This window comes from Ranitomeya variabilis, chromosome 4 (genome assembly GCF_051348905.1).
Source record: "Ranitomeya variabilis isolate aRanVar5 chromosome 4, aRanVar5.hap1, whole genome shotgun sequence".
Lineage (NCBI taxonomy): Eukaryota > Metazoa > Chordata > Amphibia > Anura > Dendrobatidae > Ranitomeya > Ranitomeya variabilis.
The window spans coordinates 306,960,186-306,978,049 of NC_135235.1; the positions used below are offsets into that span (position 1 = coordinate 306,960,186).

A 17,864-nucleotide genomic window follows, 5' to 3' on the forward strand; every position below is an offset into this window, starting at 1 on the left:
GGCTAAATAGGAAACTCCCAAACACTGATGGAAGCAGGTGAACAGAAGCAGCAAAGTGCAAACAAGTCACCAGTACCACCAGCAACCACCAGGGGAGCCCAAAAAGCGGATACACAACAGTACCCTCCCCTTAAGGAGGGGGCACCGAACCCTCACAAGAACCGCCAGGGCGATCTGGATGAGCCCTATGAAAGGCACGAACCAAATCCGAGGCATGAACATCAGAGGCAGTTACCCAAGAATTATCTTCCTGACCATAGCCTTTCCATTTAACCAGATATTGAAGTCTCCGTCTGGAAATACGGGAGTCCAAGATCTTCTCTACGACGTACTCCAATTCACCCTCCACCAGCACAGGAGCAGGAGGTTCAGTAGAAGGAACCACCGGTACCTCATATCTCCGCAACAACGACCGATGGAACACATTATGGATAGCGAAAGATGCCGGGAGGTCCAAACGAAAGGAAACAGGGTTAAGAATCTCCAAAATCCTATAAGGACCGATGAACCGAGGCTTAAATTTGGGAGAAGAAACCCTCATAGGGACAAAACGGGAAGACAACCACACCAAGTCCCCAACGCGAAGGTGGGGACCAACACGACGACGACGGTTAGCAAACTGCTGAGTCCTCTCCTGGGACAATTCCAAATTATCCACCACTTGTCCCCAAATCCGATGCAACCGATCCACCACCGCATCCACTCCAGGACAATCCGAAGATTCAACCTGACCAGATGAAAAACGCGGATGAAACCCTGAATTGCAAAAGAAAGGAGAAACCAAAGTGGCAGAACTTGCCCGATTATTAAGAGCAAACTCCGCCAACGGCAGAAAGGCAACCCAATCATCCTGATCCGCAGACACAAAACACCTCAAATAAGTCTCCAAAGTTTGATTAGTTCGCTCCGTCTGGCCATTGGTCTGAGGATGGAATGCAGACGAAAAGGACAAATCAATGCCCAACCTGGCACAGACTGCCCGCCAAAATCTAGACACGAACTGGGTACCCCTGTCAGAAACGATGTTTTCCGGAATACCATGCAAGCGAACCACATTTTGAAAAAACAGAGGGACCAACTCAGATGAGGAAGGCAACTTAGGCAATGGCACCAAATGAACCATTTTAGAAAAACGGTCACACACCACCCAGATGACAGACATCTTCTGAGAAACAGGGAGATCCGAGATAAAGTCCATAGAGATGTGCGTCCAAGGTCTCTTCGGAATAGGCAAGGGCAACAACAACCCACTAGCCCTAGAACAACAAGGCTTGGCCCGAGCACACACATCGCAAGACTGCACAAAAACACGCACATCTCGAGACAGGGAAGGCCACCAGAAGGATCTAGCCACCAAATCTCTGGTGCCAAAAATTCCCGGATGACCTGCCAGAGTAGAAGAATGAACTTCCGAGATGACTCTAGTGGTCCACTCGTCAGGAACAAACAGTCTACCAGACGGACAACGATCAGGTCTATCCGCCTGAAATTCTTGCAAAGCACGTCGCAAATCTGGAGAGACAGCAGACAAAACCACTCCATCCTTAAGGACACCAGCAGGTTCAGAATTCCCAGGAGAGTCAGGCTCAAAACTCCTAGAAAGAGCATCTGCTTTCACATTCCTAGAACCCGGTAAGTACGAGACCACAAAATTAAACCGGGAAAAGAACAACGACCAACGTGCCTGTCTAGGATTCAGGCGCCTGGCCGACTCCAAATAAATTAAATTCTTGTGATCAGTCAAAACTACCACCTGATGTCTGGCACCCTCAAGCCAATGACGCCACTCCTCAAATGCCCACTTCATGGCCAAAAGCTCCCGATTACCAACATCATAGTTTCGCTCGGCGGCCGAAAATTTTCACGAAAAGAACGCACAAGGTCTCATCACTGAGCAGTCGGAACTTTTCTGCGACAAAACCGCCCCCGCTCCGATCTCGGAAGCATCGACCTCAACCTGAAAGGGAAGAGAAACATCAGGCTGGCGCAACACAGGGGCAGACAAAAAGCGGCGCTTAAGCTCCCGAAAGGCCTCCACGGCAGCAGGGGACCAATTGGCAACATCAGCACCCTTTTTAGTCAAATCCGTCAGAGGTTTAGCAACACCAGAAAAACCAGCTATAAATCGACGATAAAAATTAGCAAAGCCCAAGAATTTCTGGAGACTCTTCAGAGAAGTAGGCTGCGTCCAGTCGTAAATAGCCCGAACCTTGACAGGGTCCATCTCAATAGAAGAAGGGGAAAAAATATACCCCAAAAATGAAATTTTTTGAACCCCAAAAACACACTTCGAACCCTTTACACACAAAGAATTCTCCCGCAAAACCTGAAAAACCCTCCTGACCTGCTGAACATGAGACTCCCAGTCATCAGAAAAAATCTAAATATCATCCAAGTACACAATCATAAATTTATCCAAATATTCACGGAAAATATCATGCATTAAGGACTGAAAGACAGAAGGTGCATTAGAAAGGCTGAAAGGCATTACCAAATACTCAAAATGGCCCTCAGGCGTATTAAATGCGGTCTTCCACTCATCCCCCTGCTTAATTCGCACCAAATTATACGCCCCACGAAGATCAATCTTAGAGAACCACTTAGCCCCCCTTATGCGAGCAAACAAATCAGTCAGCAAAGGCAACGGATACTGATATGTGACTGTAATTTTATTCAGGAGACGATAATCAATACAAGGCCTCAGAGAGCCATCCTTTTTAGAGACAAAGAAAAAACCGGCTCCTAAAGGTGATGAAGAAGGACGAATATGTCCCTTTTCCAGGGACTCCTTAATATACTCGCGCATAGCAGCATGTTCAGGTACAGATAGGTTAAACAAACGACCCTGTGGAAATTTACTGCCAGGAATCAGATCTATGGCGCAATCACAATCCCTGTGAGGAGGGAGTGAACCAATCTTAGGCTCTTCAAAAATATCACGATAATCAGACAAAAATGCCGGAATCTCAGATGGAATAGATGACGAAATGGACACCATAGGAGTGTCCCCATGAGCCCCCCGACATCCCCAGCTTAACACAGACATAGCCTTCCAGTCAAGGACTGGGTTATGAGACTGTAACCATGGTAATCCAAGCACCAAAACATCATGTAAATTGTACAACACAAGGAAGCGAATCACCTCCTGATGGTCTGGAGTCATACGCATAGTCACTTGCGTCCAGAACTGTGGTTTATTACAAGCCAAAGGTGTAGAATCAATACCCTTCAGAGGTATAGGGACTTCCAGAGGCTCTAAATCAAACCCACAGCGCCTGGCAAAGGACCAGTCCATAAGACTCAGAGCGGCGCCAGAGTCCACATAGGCATCCACGGTAATAACTGATAATGAACAAATCAAGGTTACAGACAAAATAAATTTGGACTGTAAAGTGCCAATTGAAATGGACTTGTCAACCTTCCTAGTACGCTTAGAGCATGCCGATATAACATGAGCAGAATCACCACAATAGAAGCATAACCCATTTTTACGCCTATAATTCTGCCGCTCGCTTCTGGACATAACTCTGTCATTTTCTCTGGCGTCTCTTCAGAAGATACCGCCAAATGGTGCACGGGTTTGCGCTCCCGCAAACGCCGATCAATCTGAATTGCCATTGTCATGGACTCATTCAGACCTGTAGGCGCAGGGAACCCGACCATAACATCTTTAACGGCATCAGAAAGGCCCTCTCTGAAATTTGCCGCTAAGGCGCACTCATTCCACTGAGTAAGCACAGACCACCTACGAAATTTTTGGCAGTATATCTCCGCTTCATCTTGCCCTTGAGATAGGGCTATCAAAGCTTTTTCAGCTTGAATCTCCAAATTAGGTTCCTCATAAAGCAACCCTAAAGCCAAGAAAAACGCATCTACATTGAGCAACGCAGGATCCCCTGGTGCCAATGAAAATGCCCAATTTTGAGGGTCACCTCGCAGCAAAGAGATTACAATCTTAACCTGCTGGACAGGATCTCCTGAGGAGTGAGGTCTGAGAGAAAGGAATAATTTACAATTATATTTGAAATTCAAAAACCGAGATCTATCTCCGGAAAACACCTCTGGTGTAGGGATTTTAGGTTCAGAAATAGGAGCATGTATAACAAAATCTTGTAAATTTTGAACCTTCGTAGCAAGATTATTTAAACCTGCAGCCAAACTCTGAGGATCCATCTTTAAACAGGTGAGCTCAGAGCCATTCAAGGATTATAAGGAGAGAAAGGCAAAGGCTGTAATTAAAGCTGAAATACAACTGATCCAACTAAGGAGCAAGCATAGAGGAAAAAGGGAAAAAAAAAAAAATGTACAGACTTCTTTTTTCTCTCCTTTCTTCTGCCAATAAGTTTAATACAGGCCGGTCATACTGTCATGGTTCCCAATGGCAAGGGAACGTAAGAAACATATAAGTAACGAACGAGCTCTCGGGTGATGGAAACTCGAGTTGACCGTGAGCTAAATCTACCACACAACTAACAGTAGCCAGGGAGCATACCTACGGCTTCCTATATGCCACGCGCCAGCCGGAGGACTAACTACGCCTGGTAGAGGAAGAAACAGACCTGGCTTACCTCTAGGGAAATACCCCAAAAGATGATAGCAGCCCCCCACATGTAATAACGGTGAATTAAGAGGAAAAGACATACACAGTATGAAAGTAGATTTAGCAAAGAGAGGTCCACTTACTAGATAGCAGAAGGATACAAAAGAGGACTTCACGGTCAACTGAAAACCCTTTCAAAAACCATCCTGAAATTACTTTAAGACTCCTGTGTCAACTCATGACACAGGAGTGGCAATTTCAGCCCGCAAGAGCTTCCAGCTACAGAGAATTACAAAAACTGCAAACTGGACAAAAGGTACAAAACAAAAGGACAAAGTCCATTTAGCTGATCAGCAGACTAGTAGCAGGAAAATGCAACTGAAGGCTCTGGTTACAATGATGACCGGCAAGGAAAAGACTGGAGAGCAAGGCTAAATAGGAAACTCCCAAACACTGATGGAAGCAGGTGAACAGAAGCAGCAAAGTGCAAACAAGTCACCAGTACCACCAGCAACCACCAGGGGAGCCCAAAAAGCGGATACACAACAGACAAGATAACTCCCTCTTTAAGAATACCAACTGGTTCTGCGACTCCCGGAGAGTCAGGCACAAAGCTCCTTGAAAGAGCATCAGCCTTCACATTCTTTGAACCTGGTAAATACGAGACCACAAAGTCAAAACGGGAGAAAAACAATGACCAGCGGGCCTGTCTAGGATTCAGGCGTTTAGCAGACTCGAGATACATCAAATTTTTGTGATCAGTCAAGACCACCACACGATGCTTAGCACCCTCGAGCCAATGACGCCACTCCTCAAATGCCCACTTCATGGCCAACAACTCCCGATTGCCAACATCATAATTCCGCTCAGCAGGCGAAAACTTCCTCGAGAAAAAGGCACAAGGTCTCATCACAGAGCAACCAGGGCCTCTCTGCGACAAAACGGCCCCTGCCCCAATCTCAGAAGCATCCACTTCAACCTGAAAGGGAAGTGAGACATCAGGCTGGCACAAAACAGGCGCCGAAGTGAACCGGCGCTTCAACTCCTGGAAAGCCTCCACGGCTGCCGGAGCCCAGTTAGCAACATCAGAACTTTTCTTGGTCATATCCGTCAAAGGTTTAGCAATGCTAGAAAAATTAGCAATAAAACGACGGTAGAAGTTAGCAAAACCCAAGAACTTCTGAAGACTCTTAACTGACGTGGGTTGAGTCCAATCATGAATAGCACGGACCTTGACTGGGTCCATCTCCACCGCAGAAGGGGAAAAAATAAACCCCAAAAAGGGAACCTTCTGTACTCCAAAGAGACACTTTGAGCCCTTAACAAATAAAGCATTCTCACGCAAAACCTGAAACACCATCCTGACCTGCTCTACATGCGAGTCCCAGTCATCAGAAAAAAACAGAATATCATCCAGATAAACGATCATAAATTTATCCAGATACTTCCGGAAAATATCATGCATAAAGGACTGAAACACTGAAGGAGCATTAGAGAGCCCAAAAGGCATCACCAAGTACTCAAAATGACCTTCGGGCGTATTAAACGCGGTTTTCCATTCATCTCCTCGCTTAATGCGCACAAGGTTGTACGCACCACGAAGATCTATCTTGGTGAACCACTTGGCACCTTTAATTCGGGCAAACAAGTCTGACAACAGAGGCAAAGGATACTGAAATTTAACAGTGATTTTATTCAAAAGCCGATAGTCAATACAAGGTCTCAAGGATCCGTCCTTCTTGGCCACAAAAAAGAATCCCGCACCAAGAGGGGAAGAGGAAGGACGGATATGCCCCTTCTCCAGAGATTCCTTGATATACGAACGCATTGCGGTATGCTCAGGTACAGACAGATTAAATAGCCTTCCCTTAGGAAATTTGCTACCTGGAATCAAATCTATGGCACAGTCACAGTCCCTATGAGGAGGCAGAACACTGGACCTGGACTCGCTAAACACATCCTGATAATCAGACAAATACTCAGGAACTTCCGAAGGAGTAGAGGAAGCAATAGACACCGGCGGGGAATCACCATGAATACCCTGACAGCCCCAACTTGACACAGACATTGCCTTCCAATCCAAGACTGGATTATGAGTCTGTAACCATGGCAAACCCAAAACGACCAAATCATGCATTTTATGCAGAACAAGAAAACGAATCACCTCCCGATGTTCAGGAGTCATGCACATGGTTACCTGTGTCCAAAACTGCGGTTTATTTTCCGCCAATGGCGTAGCATCAATACCCCTCAGAGGGATAGGATTAACCAACGGCTCAAGAACAAAACCACAGCGCTTGGCAAATGACAGATCCATAAGACTCAGGGCAGCACCTGAATCCACAAACGCCATAACAGGGTAAGAGGACAATGAGCAAATTAAAGTCACAGACAAAATAAATTTAGGTTGCAAATTACCAATGGCGACAGGACTAACAACCCTTGTTAGGCGTTTAGAGCATGCTGATATAACATGTGTAGAATCACCACAGTAAAAACACAACCCATTCTAACGTCTATGATTTTTCCGCTCATTTCTGGTCTGAATTCTATCACATTGCATCAAATCAGGTGTTTGTTTAGACAACACCACCAGAGGATTAGCGGTTTTGCGCTCCCGCAAACGCCGGTCAATTTGAATAGCCAGCGCCATGGAATCATTCAGACTTGTAGGAATGGAGAAACCCACCATCACATTCTTAATGGCTTCAGAAAGGCCATTTCTGAAGTTTGCGGCCAGAGCACACTCATTCCACTGAGTAAGCATGGACCATTTCCGAAATTTTTGGCAATACACTTCAGCTTCATCCTGGCCCTGAGAAATAGCCAGCAAGGCTTTTTCTGCCTGAACCTCAAGATTGGGTTCCTCGTAAAGCAATCCGAGCGCCAGAAAAAACGCATCAATATTTGCCAATGCCGGATCTCCTGGCGCTAGCGAGAAAGCCCAATCCTGAGGGTCGCCCCGTAAAAAAGAGATAACAATTTTAACTTGCTGAACTGAGTCTCCAGATGAACGGGGTCTCAGAGATAGAAACAATTTACAATTATCCCTGAAATTCCTAAACTTAAATCGGTCTCCAGAAAACAGTTCAGGAATAGGTATTTTAGGTTCAGACATAGGACTACTGGTAACAAAATCTTGTATGCTTTGCACACGAGCAGCAAGCTGGTCCACACTTGTAATCAAGGTCTGGACATTCATGTCTGCAGCAAGCTCAAGCCACTCAGAGGTAAAGGGGAGGGAGAGAGGGAAAAAAAAAAAAAAATTCAGAATTTCCTTTCTTATATCCCACTTCTGCAATGCATTAAACATTCAATCTCGGCCTGGCATACTGTTATGACCCCAATGGCAGAGGGTCTCAGGAATAACTACCAAGTCTGCAAACACAAAAAACCAGCTCATAGGGCAGTGGTAACTGGGCTGACCATATATCTAATCCTAGCACCACAAATAGAAGTAGCCGGGGAACATGCCTACGTTGGTTCTAGACGTCTCGCGCCAGCCGGAGAACTAACTAACCCTAGAAGGGAAAAGAAAGACCTTTCTTGCCTCCAGAGAAAAGACCTCAAAAGTTGGATACAAGCCCCCAACAAATAATAACGGTGAGGTAAGAGGAAAAGACAAACATAAGAATGAGCTAGGTATTTAGCAAAGAGAGGCCCACTAGCTAATAGCAGAATATAGTAAGATGACTTATATGGTCAGCAAAAAACCCTATTAAAATATCCACGCTGGATATTCAAGAACCCCCGAACCGTCTAACGGCCGGGGGGAGAACACCAGCCCCCTAGAGCTTCCAGCAAGGTCAGAAATCACATTTAGTACAAGCTGGACAAAAATAGTAGCAAGCAAGTAACTCAAAAAACAAAGAAGCAAGACTTAGCTTAATTTTGCAAGAGCCAGGACCAGCAGACAGGAGCAACAGAAGGATCTGATTACAACGATGCCAGGCACTGGACTAAGGATCCAGGAAGTTAATATAGCGACACCCCTGGACTAACGACCCAGGTGAGTGCCAAACAAAAAAAAGACAATCCCAGAGTCATACCACTAGTGACCACAAGAGGGAGCCAAAAAGTCTAATTCACAACACTGTGGATGCTGAAGCCTTCAGTAAAAGGTAAAGAGACTGCAACCTTTTGTCCTCGTTCTTCACTGCACCTTACATCATCCACCATCGCCATCTACACTTCTGGGAAGCCCTGGGGATACACTCCACCTGTGGGAAGGTATACCATCTAGCTGCCATCACATCACCCCAGCGGACCTCTAAGCAGCGTCGGTCACCCTGACCGAATACCACAGGTGGCGTCACGAACACTACCCCTTTAAAGACCTTTCCCAAAACCATAAAAACTCTTCCTTTTATTGGACGTCCCTCGAAGGGCCACGGACCGGGTCGGGCCACTGTGACATCCCCGCAGAACACCGAAGGACCCAGTGCCGAGTACCCCATTGCCCTAACCTGGGGGTGCTCCATATGCATTCCATCATATGCAATAGTTGCTGTCTTGGGGACTGGAGATGGGGAGGTCGGGGGCTTTTTATACTTGCGAGCTGGGTCTTTTATTATATGTATTAGTATAGCAGGCATAGCAATGCAGGTTAATAGCGTTAATACGTTACTAATAGGTTAATATTTCAGTATTAGTATAACAAGGATAATTACCGTATTAGCGTAAGGCGCAGACAGACGCAGTATAACTCATTCAAGTTTGACTTCTCTCAATAGAAGAAAATCGTCACATGACCTCCTGCTCTCATCAGCGATGCTGGGGCCATTATTACTGTAGATAGGGGGACTCCTAAATATTAAGTAGGCACTTACAAAGCATTGAATCCTAGCTACTGGGTGGCAGATGGTGCTGAAGTGGCTGTCAGTCTGTTCCGGGGCATCAGTTACAGCCGCCGCTCTCTATGCACAGAGCGGTGATGGAAAAAGTGCCGGCGCCGCCCCTATGACTGGAAGAGCGAGGCTGCTGGGAGGAATAAAGTTAATTTCCTCCCTGCAGCCGGGCTCTCAGTGCGGGTGCCACATGGTATCAAAACGTTATTAACCTGCAGATTAACCCCATATCTGCAGGTTAATAGCATTACTTTACATGACAGGGTCCCTTTAAGCTCTCCCTGCACTACTGCTCTCCGTTTTGTAGACCACAGGTCGCTTTAAGCCTGTCGCCTACAGAACGGCAGGGTGATGCATTGGCTGAGTCACCAGCACATGCACAGAATGTCAGAATAAAAGCTACCGAGAGGATCACTATACAGTGTGGGGGCCATCATACAATGTGAGGACCACTGTACGGAGCAACCATAAAGCGTGGGGATTACAGTGGGGCCATTATACTGTGTGGGAGCTAACGAGAGGGCCATTATACAGTGTGGACTACTGTGCATGGCCCTCATAATGTGTGAAGACTACTGTGGCAGCTATTATGAAATGTGAGGGACATTATCCAGTATGGGAGCTACTGTGAGGACCAATAAACATTGTCGAGGCTACTGTAGGGTGAATATATACTGTGTGGGGGACAATATAAAGTGTGAGGACTACTGTGGGAGTCATACTACTGTGTTTGGGACAGCAGTGGGGACATAATTCTATGTATAGGGTAACTCTGGGGGACATCATACTATATGTAGGGGAGCTGTGGGCCCATCATACTGTGTATAAGGAAGCTGTGGGGGAATTATACTGTATATATTGGAGCTCTGTCAGCATTATACTGTGCATAGGGGAAGCTGTGGGCCTATCATACTATGTATAGGGGAGCTGTAGTATCATCATACGGTGTATAGGGGAGCTGTGGGCCCACCATACTGTATATGAGATAGCTGTGGGAGCATTATACTGTGTATAGGGCAGTTGTGAGCCTATAATGCTGTGTATAGGAGAGCTGTGGACCCATCATACTGTTTATAAGAAAGCTGTGGGGGCAGTATACTGTGTATAGGGGAGCAGTTGTCTCATTATACTATGTATAGTGTTGTATAGTGGAGCTCTCTCAGCATTATACAGAGTGTGGGCCTATCATACTATGTATAGGGGAGCTGTGGGATCACCATACGGTGTATAGAGGATCTGTGGGTCCACCATACTGTGTATAGAGAAGTTGTACATGGAGAACATTATTAAATGTTAAGTGGGCACTTAAACATTATTATAAAGAGGGGCACTCAGTAATGTGACTATCAAAGTTGCACATGGAGTATTATTACTTTCTAGGTACAAAATGTGGAGGGCACATGCACCCAAAATTAATATTTTCTAGGGGCAATTTTACCATCTAGAGAGCACAGAAGTGGGATTATTACTATGTGAGGGCACAGTGGTGGCATTACTCTGGAGGGCACTAAGAGGAGCCGTTATTGTACCACACAGTAGGTGCAGTAATAGGGTCACATACGGCAGCAGCGGCTCAGCATTGGAATCAGCAGGATGAGGAGTTTGTGCAGGTTGGGAATAGATGGTGATGGGGCTGGAAATGTATGAAGTGAAATGTGTCTTTGTTGTGATCTCTGCAGACGAGTCCTGGCTGGAGGAGTTGTCATGTCGGTCTGGGCCAGATGGAAAAGATGGGAAAAGTGAACGACTCCGCCAGAAAGAACGTCCTCTGTATATCACCATCTATAACTGTACTGTGATCTCTATATGTCCTGCAGGACTAGTATCTACTGCTATATGTCACCGTATGGCAGTAATATCGGTGCTGGTCATTGTATAGAGATTTATTTTCAATAACAGTGCGTTCATCTCCTGAGGTTCCCCTAAACCCACCGTAGTTATAATCATGGTTACCTGGTTAAGGACCACGGGCGGACACAGACAGAAAAAGGCCCATGTGCATAAACAATATATGGGCCCTTTGCAGCCCAAGAGCGCCTAAAAATACAGAACTGCACATCATTTAGAGGTAGAAATGGGCCCCCTTATCTCTTGGGCCCATGTGCTGCTACATAGGTTACACTAATGATATGTCTGCCTGTTAGGGGCCCACTCACATGTTTTGCCCCCCCCTGAGCTGAACCCCTACGCCTCTGCTGCGGATGTATGCAGCGTTCATCCCACAGCGTTTACTGACCATGGGAACGTGCCCTAAATATTCGGTGAATTGAACCGAACCTTGAAAAGTTTGCTCATCTCTAGTGGTGACCCTTGGTCATCAAATGTATGATGAGTGGCACTGTTCCACAAATCATACACCTGCGCATAAACATACACAGCTCCAATATCAATATGATAAAAGGCATTTTGGAATATGATGTGTTTAAATACTTTGCGAATGATACAGTCCTGACTTCAGCCATATATCTATTTTACTTATTGAGCAGGCGCCAACTGAAGCTCCAGTAAGGTTACAGTGGATCAAGCAGTGTGAGCCTTATCAGACATATAAGTTACCGTGACTTTATCTAATTTGCCTCAATGAGGTGGTGGAGATTCCTTTTAGGGTTTTATTAGACTTCTTATCATTCACACTCATATGTCAGGGATCCTGTTTCTTTCTTTATTATTTGTTTCCTTTTTATACTTTCTAATTTGTATTACACTGCTAGATTTTAAAATACAATTTCACTTGTGGCGGCTTTTACAGTCACTTTCAACTCCCTTGTGGTCCTATAGCACAGTGGTTAGTGCTGTTACCTTCTGATACTAACTAGGGATTCATTCCTGAGAAAATGTTATCAGGATTATTTTACCACCTAAGAAAACAGAAATGTTTTAATCTCCTTTTATTAAGTCTACTAACATCATAAATTAAGCAGTAGCACTCCTGTACAGTCCACCTACTGCGGGCAGCATGGTGGCTCATTGGTTAACACTGGTATATCCCTAACTTTGGAGCTCTGGGTTCTAACCCAACTATGTGTTATTTATCAATGATGGATTTGATTTTTAGTTCTCCCTGGTATTGTGAACTTTCACCAATATTTGTGATATAATTTCCCTTTCCTATCTTAAATATGGATCCCTCATCTTTGTTGCGGCACTAGGCCTGAGGAGGTCACTGGTTCAGTGCCGAAACGTGTAGTCCTGTTTTTTATGAATCTCAAGAAAAGTCTTTGTAAGGATTCCCTGGATACTTTCGATTCTTCAGCAGCGCTGTGTTACCTGCACTCTTTTTTATTCCCTTGGGGTAAGAGGGATAAGGATTCTGCCAATTTATCAGTGTGTTTTTTTAATGTTGGTTATGTTTATTTTTCCTAATAATTGGAAATGTGTGGGATCGGGAAAATTAGAGGGATAGTTCTTTTTACCTGGTTTTCTTTTTGTTCATTGTTTTGAAAATGTATTTAAATAAAGTGTTAGCAGAAAATAAAAGAAAAATGTCATTCTAATGATGTCACAAAGGACAGAACGCTACAGAACACGCCGTCATCCAAAGTTCCGTTGAGGGTGTTTGTAGGAGTTTGTGGAGAGAGGAGTGTTTTCAGTGAGTTCTTGAGTTTTTCAAATATGTTTAAAAAAAAGCGCTTTAAGCGAATAATTGTTTTTTCTGACAGCGAGGACAGTCATGATGATGAAGACTTCCATCAGGTAATTTCCAATTTTATATTGTTAACTAATTAGAATACACTTAGGCTAAAAAATCCCAAAGAGCTACAATGGGGAGATGGGTTGGGTTAGTTTGCAGGGTAAAGATTGCCCTCAGGTTTGGTACTTGTGACAATTTGTCCATGTACAGGATACATAAAAATATTGTATGAAGACCAGTAAATGTCATCACCTTCCATATTCATATCCTAATCACAAGTATTTCCTACATCTGTCATACTCTGGACATGAAATAAGCAAAGGCCAATGGTGAACACATTTATATAGGCGTCTAAATGCAAAACAGAGGCATATGGGATAAGATTATAAATTGGGCATATTCATATTTACTGATTTTATTTGACATGTTTGATACTATTCCAGTCTCATCCAAGGAAGAGGCCAGTTCCCAGGTCCCCAAGCCTGATTGACACCAGTGGCTTGGATTCCAGTTCATCATCGAGTAAACCAGGTACTGTGTCAGAAAAGGGTCTGATATATTGATAGCTGTCATTATGGTCATCATTGGGTGCAGCTTCCGTGCACATTTTAGTAAGGGTTTGGATATATTTATATTGTATATCTATGGTAATGAGCAGCGATGTAATTAGAGTCAAAAGGGCCATGGGATAAAACTTAGAGGTCTTACATCAGAAGCATATTGGTCAGATATACAGGCCTCTGTAATAATGTCTGCTGTTCTAGCTCCCATCCTGTAATAATCTCACCGTCCTGGCCTCCATCGTATAATGCTGTCCTCTGTCCTGAACAAATGTCCCCCATCATGTAATGATGTATTCCTCACCCCTTTATTGTCATAATGTACTCCATCTTGGCCCCATCTCGTAATAATTCCCCTCATCTTGGCTACCATCCTGCAATAATGTCCCCCATCTTAACACCATCCAGTAATATTGTCCTCCATCTGGGCTGCCATCCTGTAATAACATCCCCAAATCCTGACCTCTATCCAGTACTAATGTCTATCATACTGCTCTTATCCTGCAATAATGTCCCCTGTTCTGCCCCATCCAGTAATAATGTCTTCCATCTTGGCTGCCATCCTGTCCATCATTACTAATACAATATTCTAAAAAGAGATGTATGTTTTTTTGCTTCCACAGATCTGAAAGTACTATCTTTAGATAGTGATTTGAAGAATACCACCAGGTAGGACATACATCTTATCTCTTACTAGATACTTCATGAGGATTAATTATTAATGGTGGACTCATATTTTCTTACATTTATTTCACAGAACCGATGATGACGACACCATTATCATTAGTGATAATGAGGATTTTAATGAAGGAGAAAGTTCCACAAATACAAGTAAGTAATTTCTAGATAAAATTCTGGTTTATGTTTTTGTATAAAGAACACTTCTTCGTTTTCTGTGCTGTCTCAGGCCATGGACATTTACATTTTGGCAAAATACTTGATTGCCATGTTGACTTATGGCTACTGTTGTCCCTATAGAATTTCTTACAGCAGTGCAATGAATTTGCTTAAGTTTTACTGTAAGCCACGAAGACATCAGTAGAGTCCTATACAATTGCTCCCACATCTCCATTAAAACCTATGGAAGCTACCATAGTCTGATCAGCGACATATTCTGCTCTGGTTTGATCCCTCTAGTATGGACCCATATACTGACATGTCTCATTAGCAAAATCATCAATTTTGAGCCTAAAACTTAGAAAAGTCTTTTCACTCTTTCATATTTTTGCACAGATGATTCATCTGATAGTGCGGAGAGCTCCGATAGTGAGGACAGGTGAGTTGCGTTGAACATATTGATCATTATATAAAACCATGAACTAAGAAAGAAATGTTTCCTGTGAATTTATAGATAATTCCTTATTTTTTCCAGTTTGCCAATGTGCAAAATCCCTGGCTTATTCCTGGAAGGCATCGTATCACCAGGTTCCAAATACGTGACCAATTTCCAGGAGAATAAAGTGGAGCTTGTGGAACTCTTGTACGAACTGTATAATATCACCATCTTCGGGAGTAAGGTATCCTATCAATAGTATCTGGGTTATACAAGATTTATTCATCTTCTCCCTCCTCCCACAATTATGTTCAAGAAAAGTGTCTTTAGCTTTCTAGAGAGCCCATAACCCTCTTGTCACTGCTCTGAAATGTCATTATTTAAAATGTCAGGAAAACCTTCTTATCTATGGATTGAGTGGAGACCTTACATGAGATCCACCATGCATAGACATAGAGATTCTCAATTTTTGGTGTGAAGTTCAATGGATTTTTTACTCTTATAAATAAAATAATTTAGTTGACATCTGGATATTTTAGATTAAGTTTATATTTATTGTTGCTCTCACAACTTGGACTTCTCAAAATACCCCATGCCTCATATATGGAGACCAGTAATGTAAATTACATGATAGTTGGGTTCTGTGTTAGATTGGCACCTAAGAGTTTACAGATATAATGGAATTTATTTCCCCCTTTTAGCTTCCAACAAAAATAAAAATCGTGTGGAATAACAGGCTGACCAAAACATCTGCTCAGACCTCTAACATTGTGGATAATAACCAACATAAGTCCATGATAGAACTTTCCGTTAAAGTCTTGGATTCTGCCGGTAGGTTTGATATTACTACATCGCTTACAGCATCTTTATAAAATAACGTATGTACATGGTAAAAAGATGCTACTTGTGCTGTAATACATGTTTTATAATCATTGTACATTCATTCATGATAAGAAATGAGTACACCCTCTTTGAATTCGATGTAAAATTCAAAATAAAAAATAATTGGGCATCAGAGTGTCTTAAAATTAACTTTTCACACAGTTTTTGATAAATAAATAATTATGCGGTTTTGCTTATCTGAGGTCGTATTTCCCTGCCTTGGATATCTTCTAAGGGCCAGATTTGTTTTATTATGTCCTGATATGTAAAAGCAAAGAATTCAAACAGGGTGCACTTAGTTTTTCTCATGTCTGTATAAACACTTTTATTTTCAGAACGTTTAAGATCCACACTTGCACACGAAATGTGTCATGTTGCATGCTGGTTGATTGATGGTGAACAGGGTGACAACCATGGTCCATTGTGGCAGGCGTATGCAAAAAGAGTTAGTTATATCCACCCTGAGCTGCCACAGGTGGAGATCTATCACAACTATACCATAAACTACAACTTCAACTATCAATGCACTTTATGTGATAACAGGTAAGTCAATCTGATCATTCAATTTCTCATGAAACACAGTTCTGTGCTGTGTTGTGTGTAAATATGTGATTCTTCAGAATTTGCTTTAGTCTGTGCCTAATGAAGAGACCGGAGTAGTCTCGAAAGCTTGCAATTTGTTACCATCTTTTCAGTTAGCCATTAAAAGGTAGCAACCACTGAGGACTCTCAATTCTAAATATTTTTAATGAAACACAATCACTGTGGAATGACACCAGTGTTGTTCTGTTGGTATTATGCTTTTATATTTTACTAGTATATGTGTAGACTAATGTCTGGAAGCAGTAGGGTTAAAGAAGTTGTCCACTACCTGGATAACTTCTCATACTCCTTTCTTGGCCCTGATAAAATAATAAAGCTCATACTCACCTCCTGTGCTTGCACAGTTCCCATGGTGCCGGCACTCGCTCTCCCCGTGGCCTTGTGTGGTGTTGTGACGTGTAACACTGATGCCCAATCAGTGCTGGAGTCACTGTCCTCACCTCCTATGGAACTGAACAGGAAGAGGAAGTCCGAGATCAGCTGAAGCTCGTCACAACACCGTATGAGAGCCCTGGGGAGAGTGAGTGCCGACACCGTGGGACCGGCACCAGCATGGGAGGTGAGTATGAGCTTTATTATTTTATGAGGGCCAAACATTTTGATTAAAAATATTTAATCCTAGTAGTGGAGCACCCCTTTAAGGATTCTACATTTTATATTTTGTATGCTAGGGCCTATTATTAATGCATTGCTACAATTTGTTCTTTTTGATACAATCCATGTTACCAACCAACATTCTGGCCAGTCTGTTAACCAATATTATTTCTATCTTCCTAGATTCGGGCGTTTTAGAAAATTACCTGATAACAAATATTGCCTCCGCTGTGGTGGCCGATTACAACTGGCCACCATGTAAATACGTTACAGCAACAAGAGTAATCCAGGGTGAAGAGTCAAGGAAAAATGCTCTCCTTACTGTACAATAAAAGACTGAACAAGGGAGGATTTAATATGTTGTAACAGAATCAACTTACTTAAATCAAGTTTGGGGCAGTACGGTGGCTCAGTGGTTAGAACTGCAGCCTTGCAGCTCTGTGGTCCTTGGTTCCAATCTCACCAAAAACAACATCTACAAGGCGTTTGTATGTTCAGCCCATGTTTGCGTGGGTTTCCTCCGGGTTCTCTGGTTTCCTCACACACTCCAAAGACATTCAGATAGGGAAGCAGATTGTGAGCAACAATGTGTAACATGATGACCCTCAGCGTTGGACTGGAGCACCTTGGACCCATCAGAGAAAGTCATTCTTCGGGCCCACTATGTACTGTAGCTACATAAAAATAAATACAAGACCACCAATTGTGGTCAAGGTATAATATAAGGTAGTACACATCTTAATTATGTAGCAGGGGTTGGGGTAGCCCCCTCATAGAATATAATGTAGCCCCCCATAGAATATAATGTAGCCTCCCTCATAGAATATAATGGAGCCCCCTCATAGAATATAATGCAGCCCCACTCAAAAATAATGTAGCCCCCTCAAAGAATATAATGCAGCCCCCTCTCATAGAATATAATGCAGCCCACTCT

General features: G+C 43.4%; 1 protein-coding gene across 1 annotated transcript in view; it reads left to right on the top strand.

Annotated features, from left to right (window-relative positions):
- The window catches only part of LOC143767857 (germ cell nuclear acidic protein-like), a 200,487-nt gene extending 183,214 nt beyond the window's left edge, over positions 1–17,273 (top strand). Inside the window, exons 2-11 of the mRNA XM_077256380.1 lie at positions 12,895–12,976; positions 13,047–13,080; positions 13,462–13,549; positions 14,202–14,247; positions 14,336–14,409; positions 14,812–14,854; positions 14,951–15,095; positions 15,553–15,682; positions 16,069–16,276; positions 17,114–17,273. Coding sequence (XP_077112495.1) covers positions 12,895–12,976; positions 13,047–13,080; positions 13,462–13,549; positions 14,202–14,247; positions 14,336–14,409; positions 14,812–14,854; positions 14,951–15,095; positions 15,553–15,682; positions 16,069–16,276; positions 17,114–17,192 — 929 coding nt within the window. The 3' untranslated portion in view covers positions 17,193–17,273. The remainder of the gene's footprint in view (positions 1–12,894; positions 12,977–13,046; positions 13,081–13,461; positions 13,550–14,201; positions 14,248–14,335; positions 14,410–14,811; positions 14,855–14,950; positions 15,096–15,552; positions 15,683–16,068; positions 16,277–17,113) is intronic.
- The last annotated feature ends 591 nt before the right edge of the window (positions 17,274–17,864 follow it).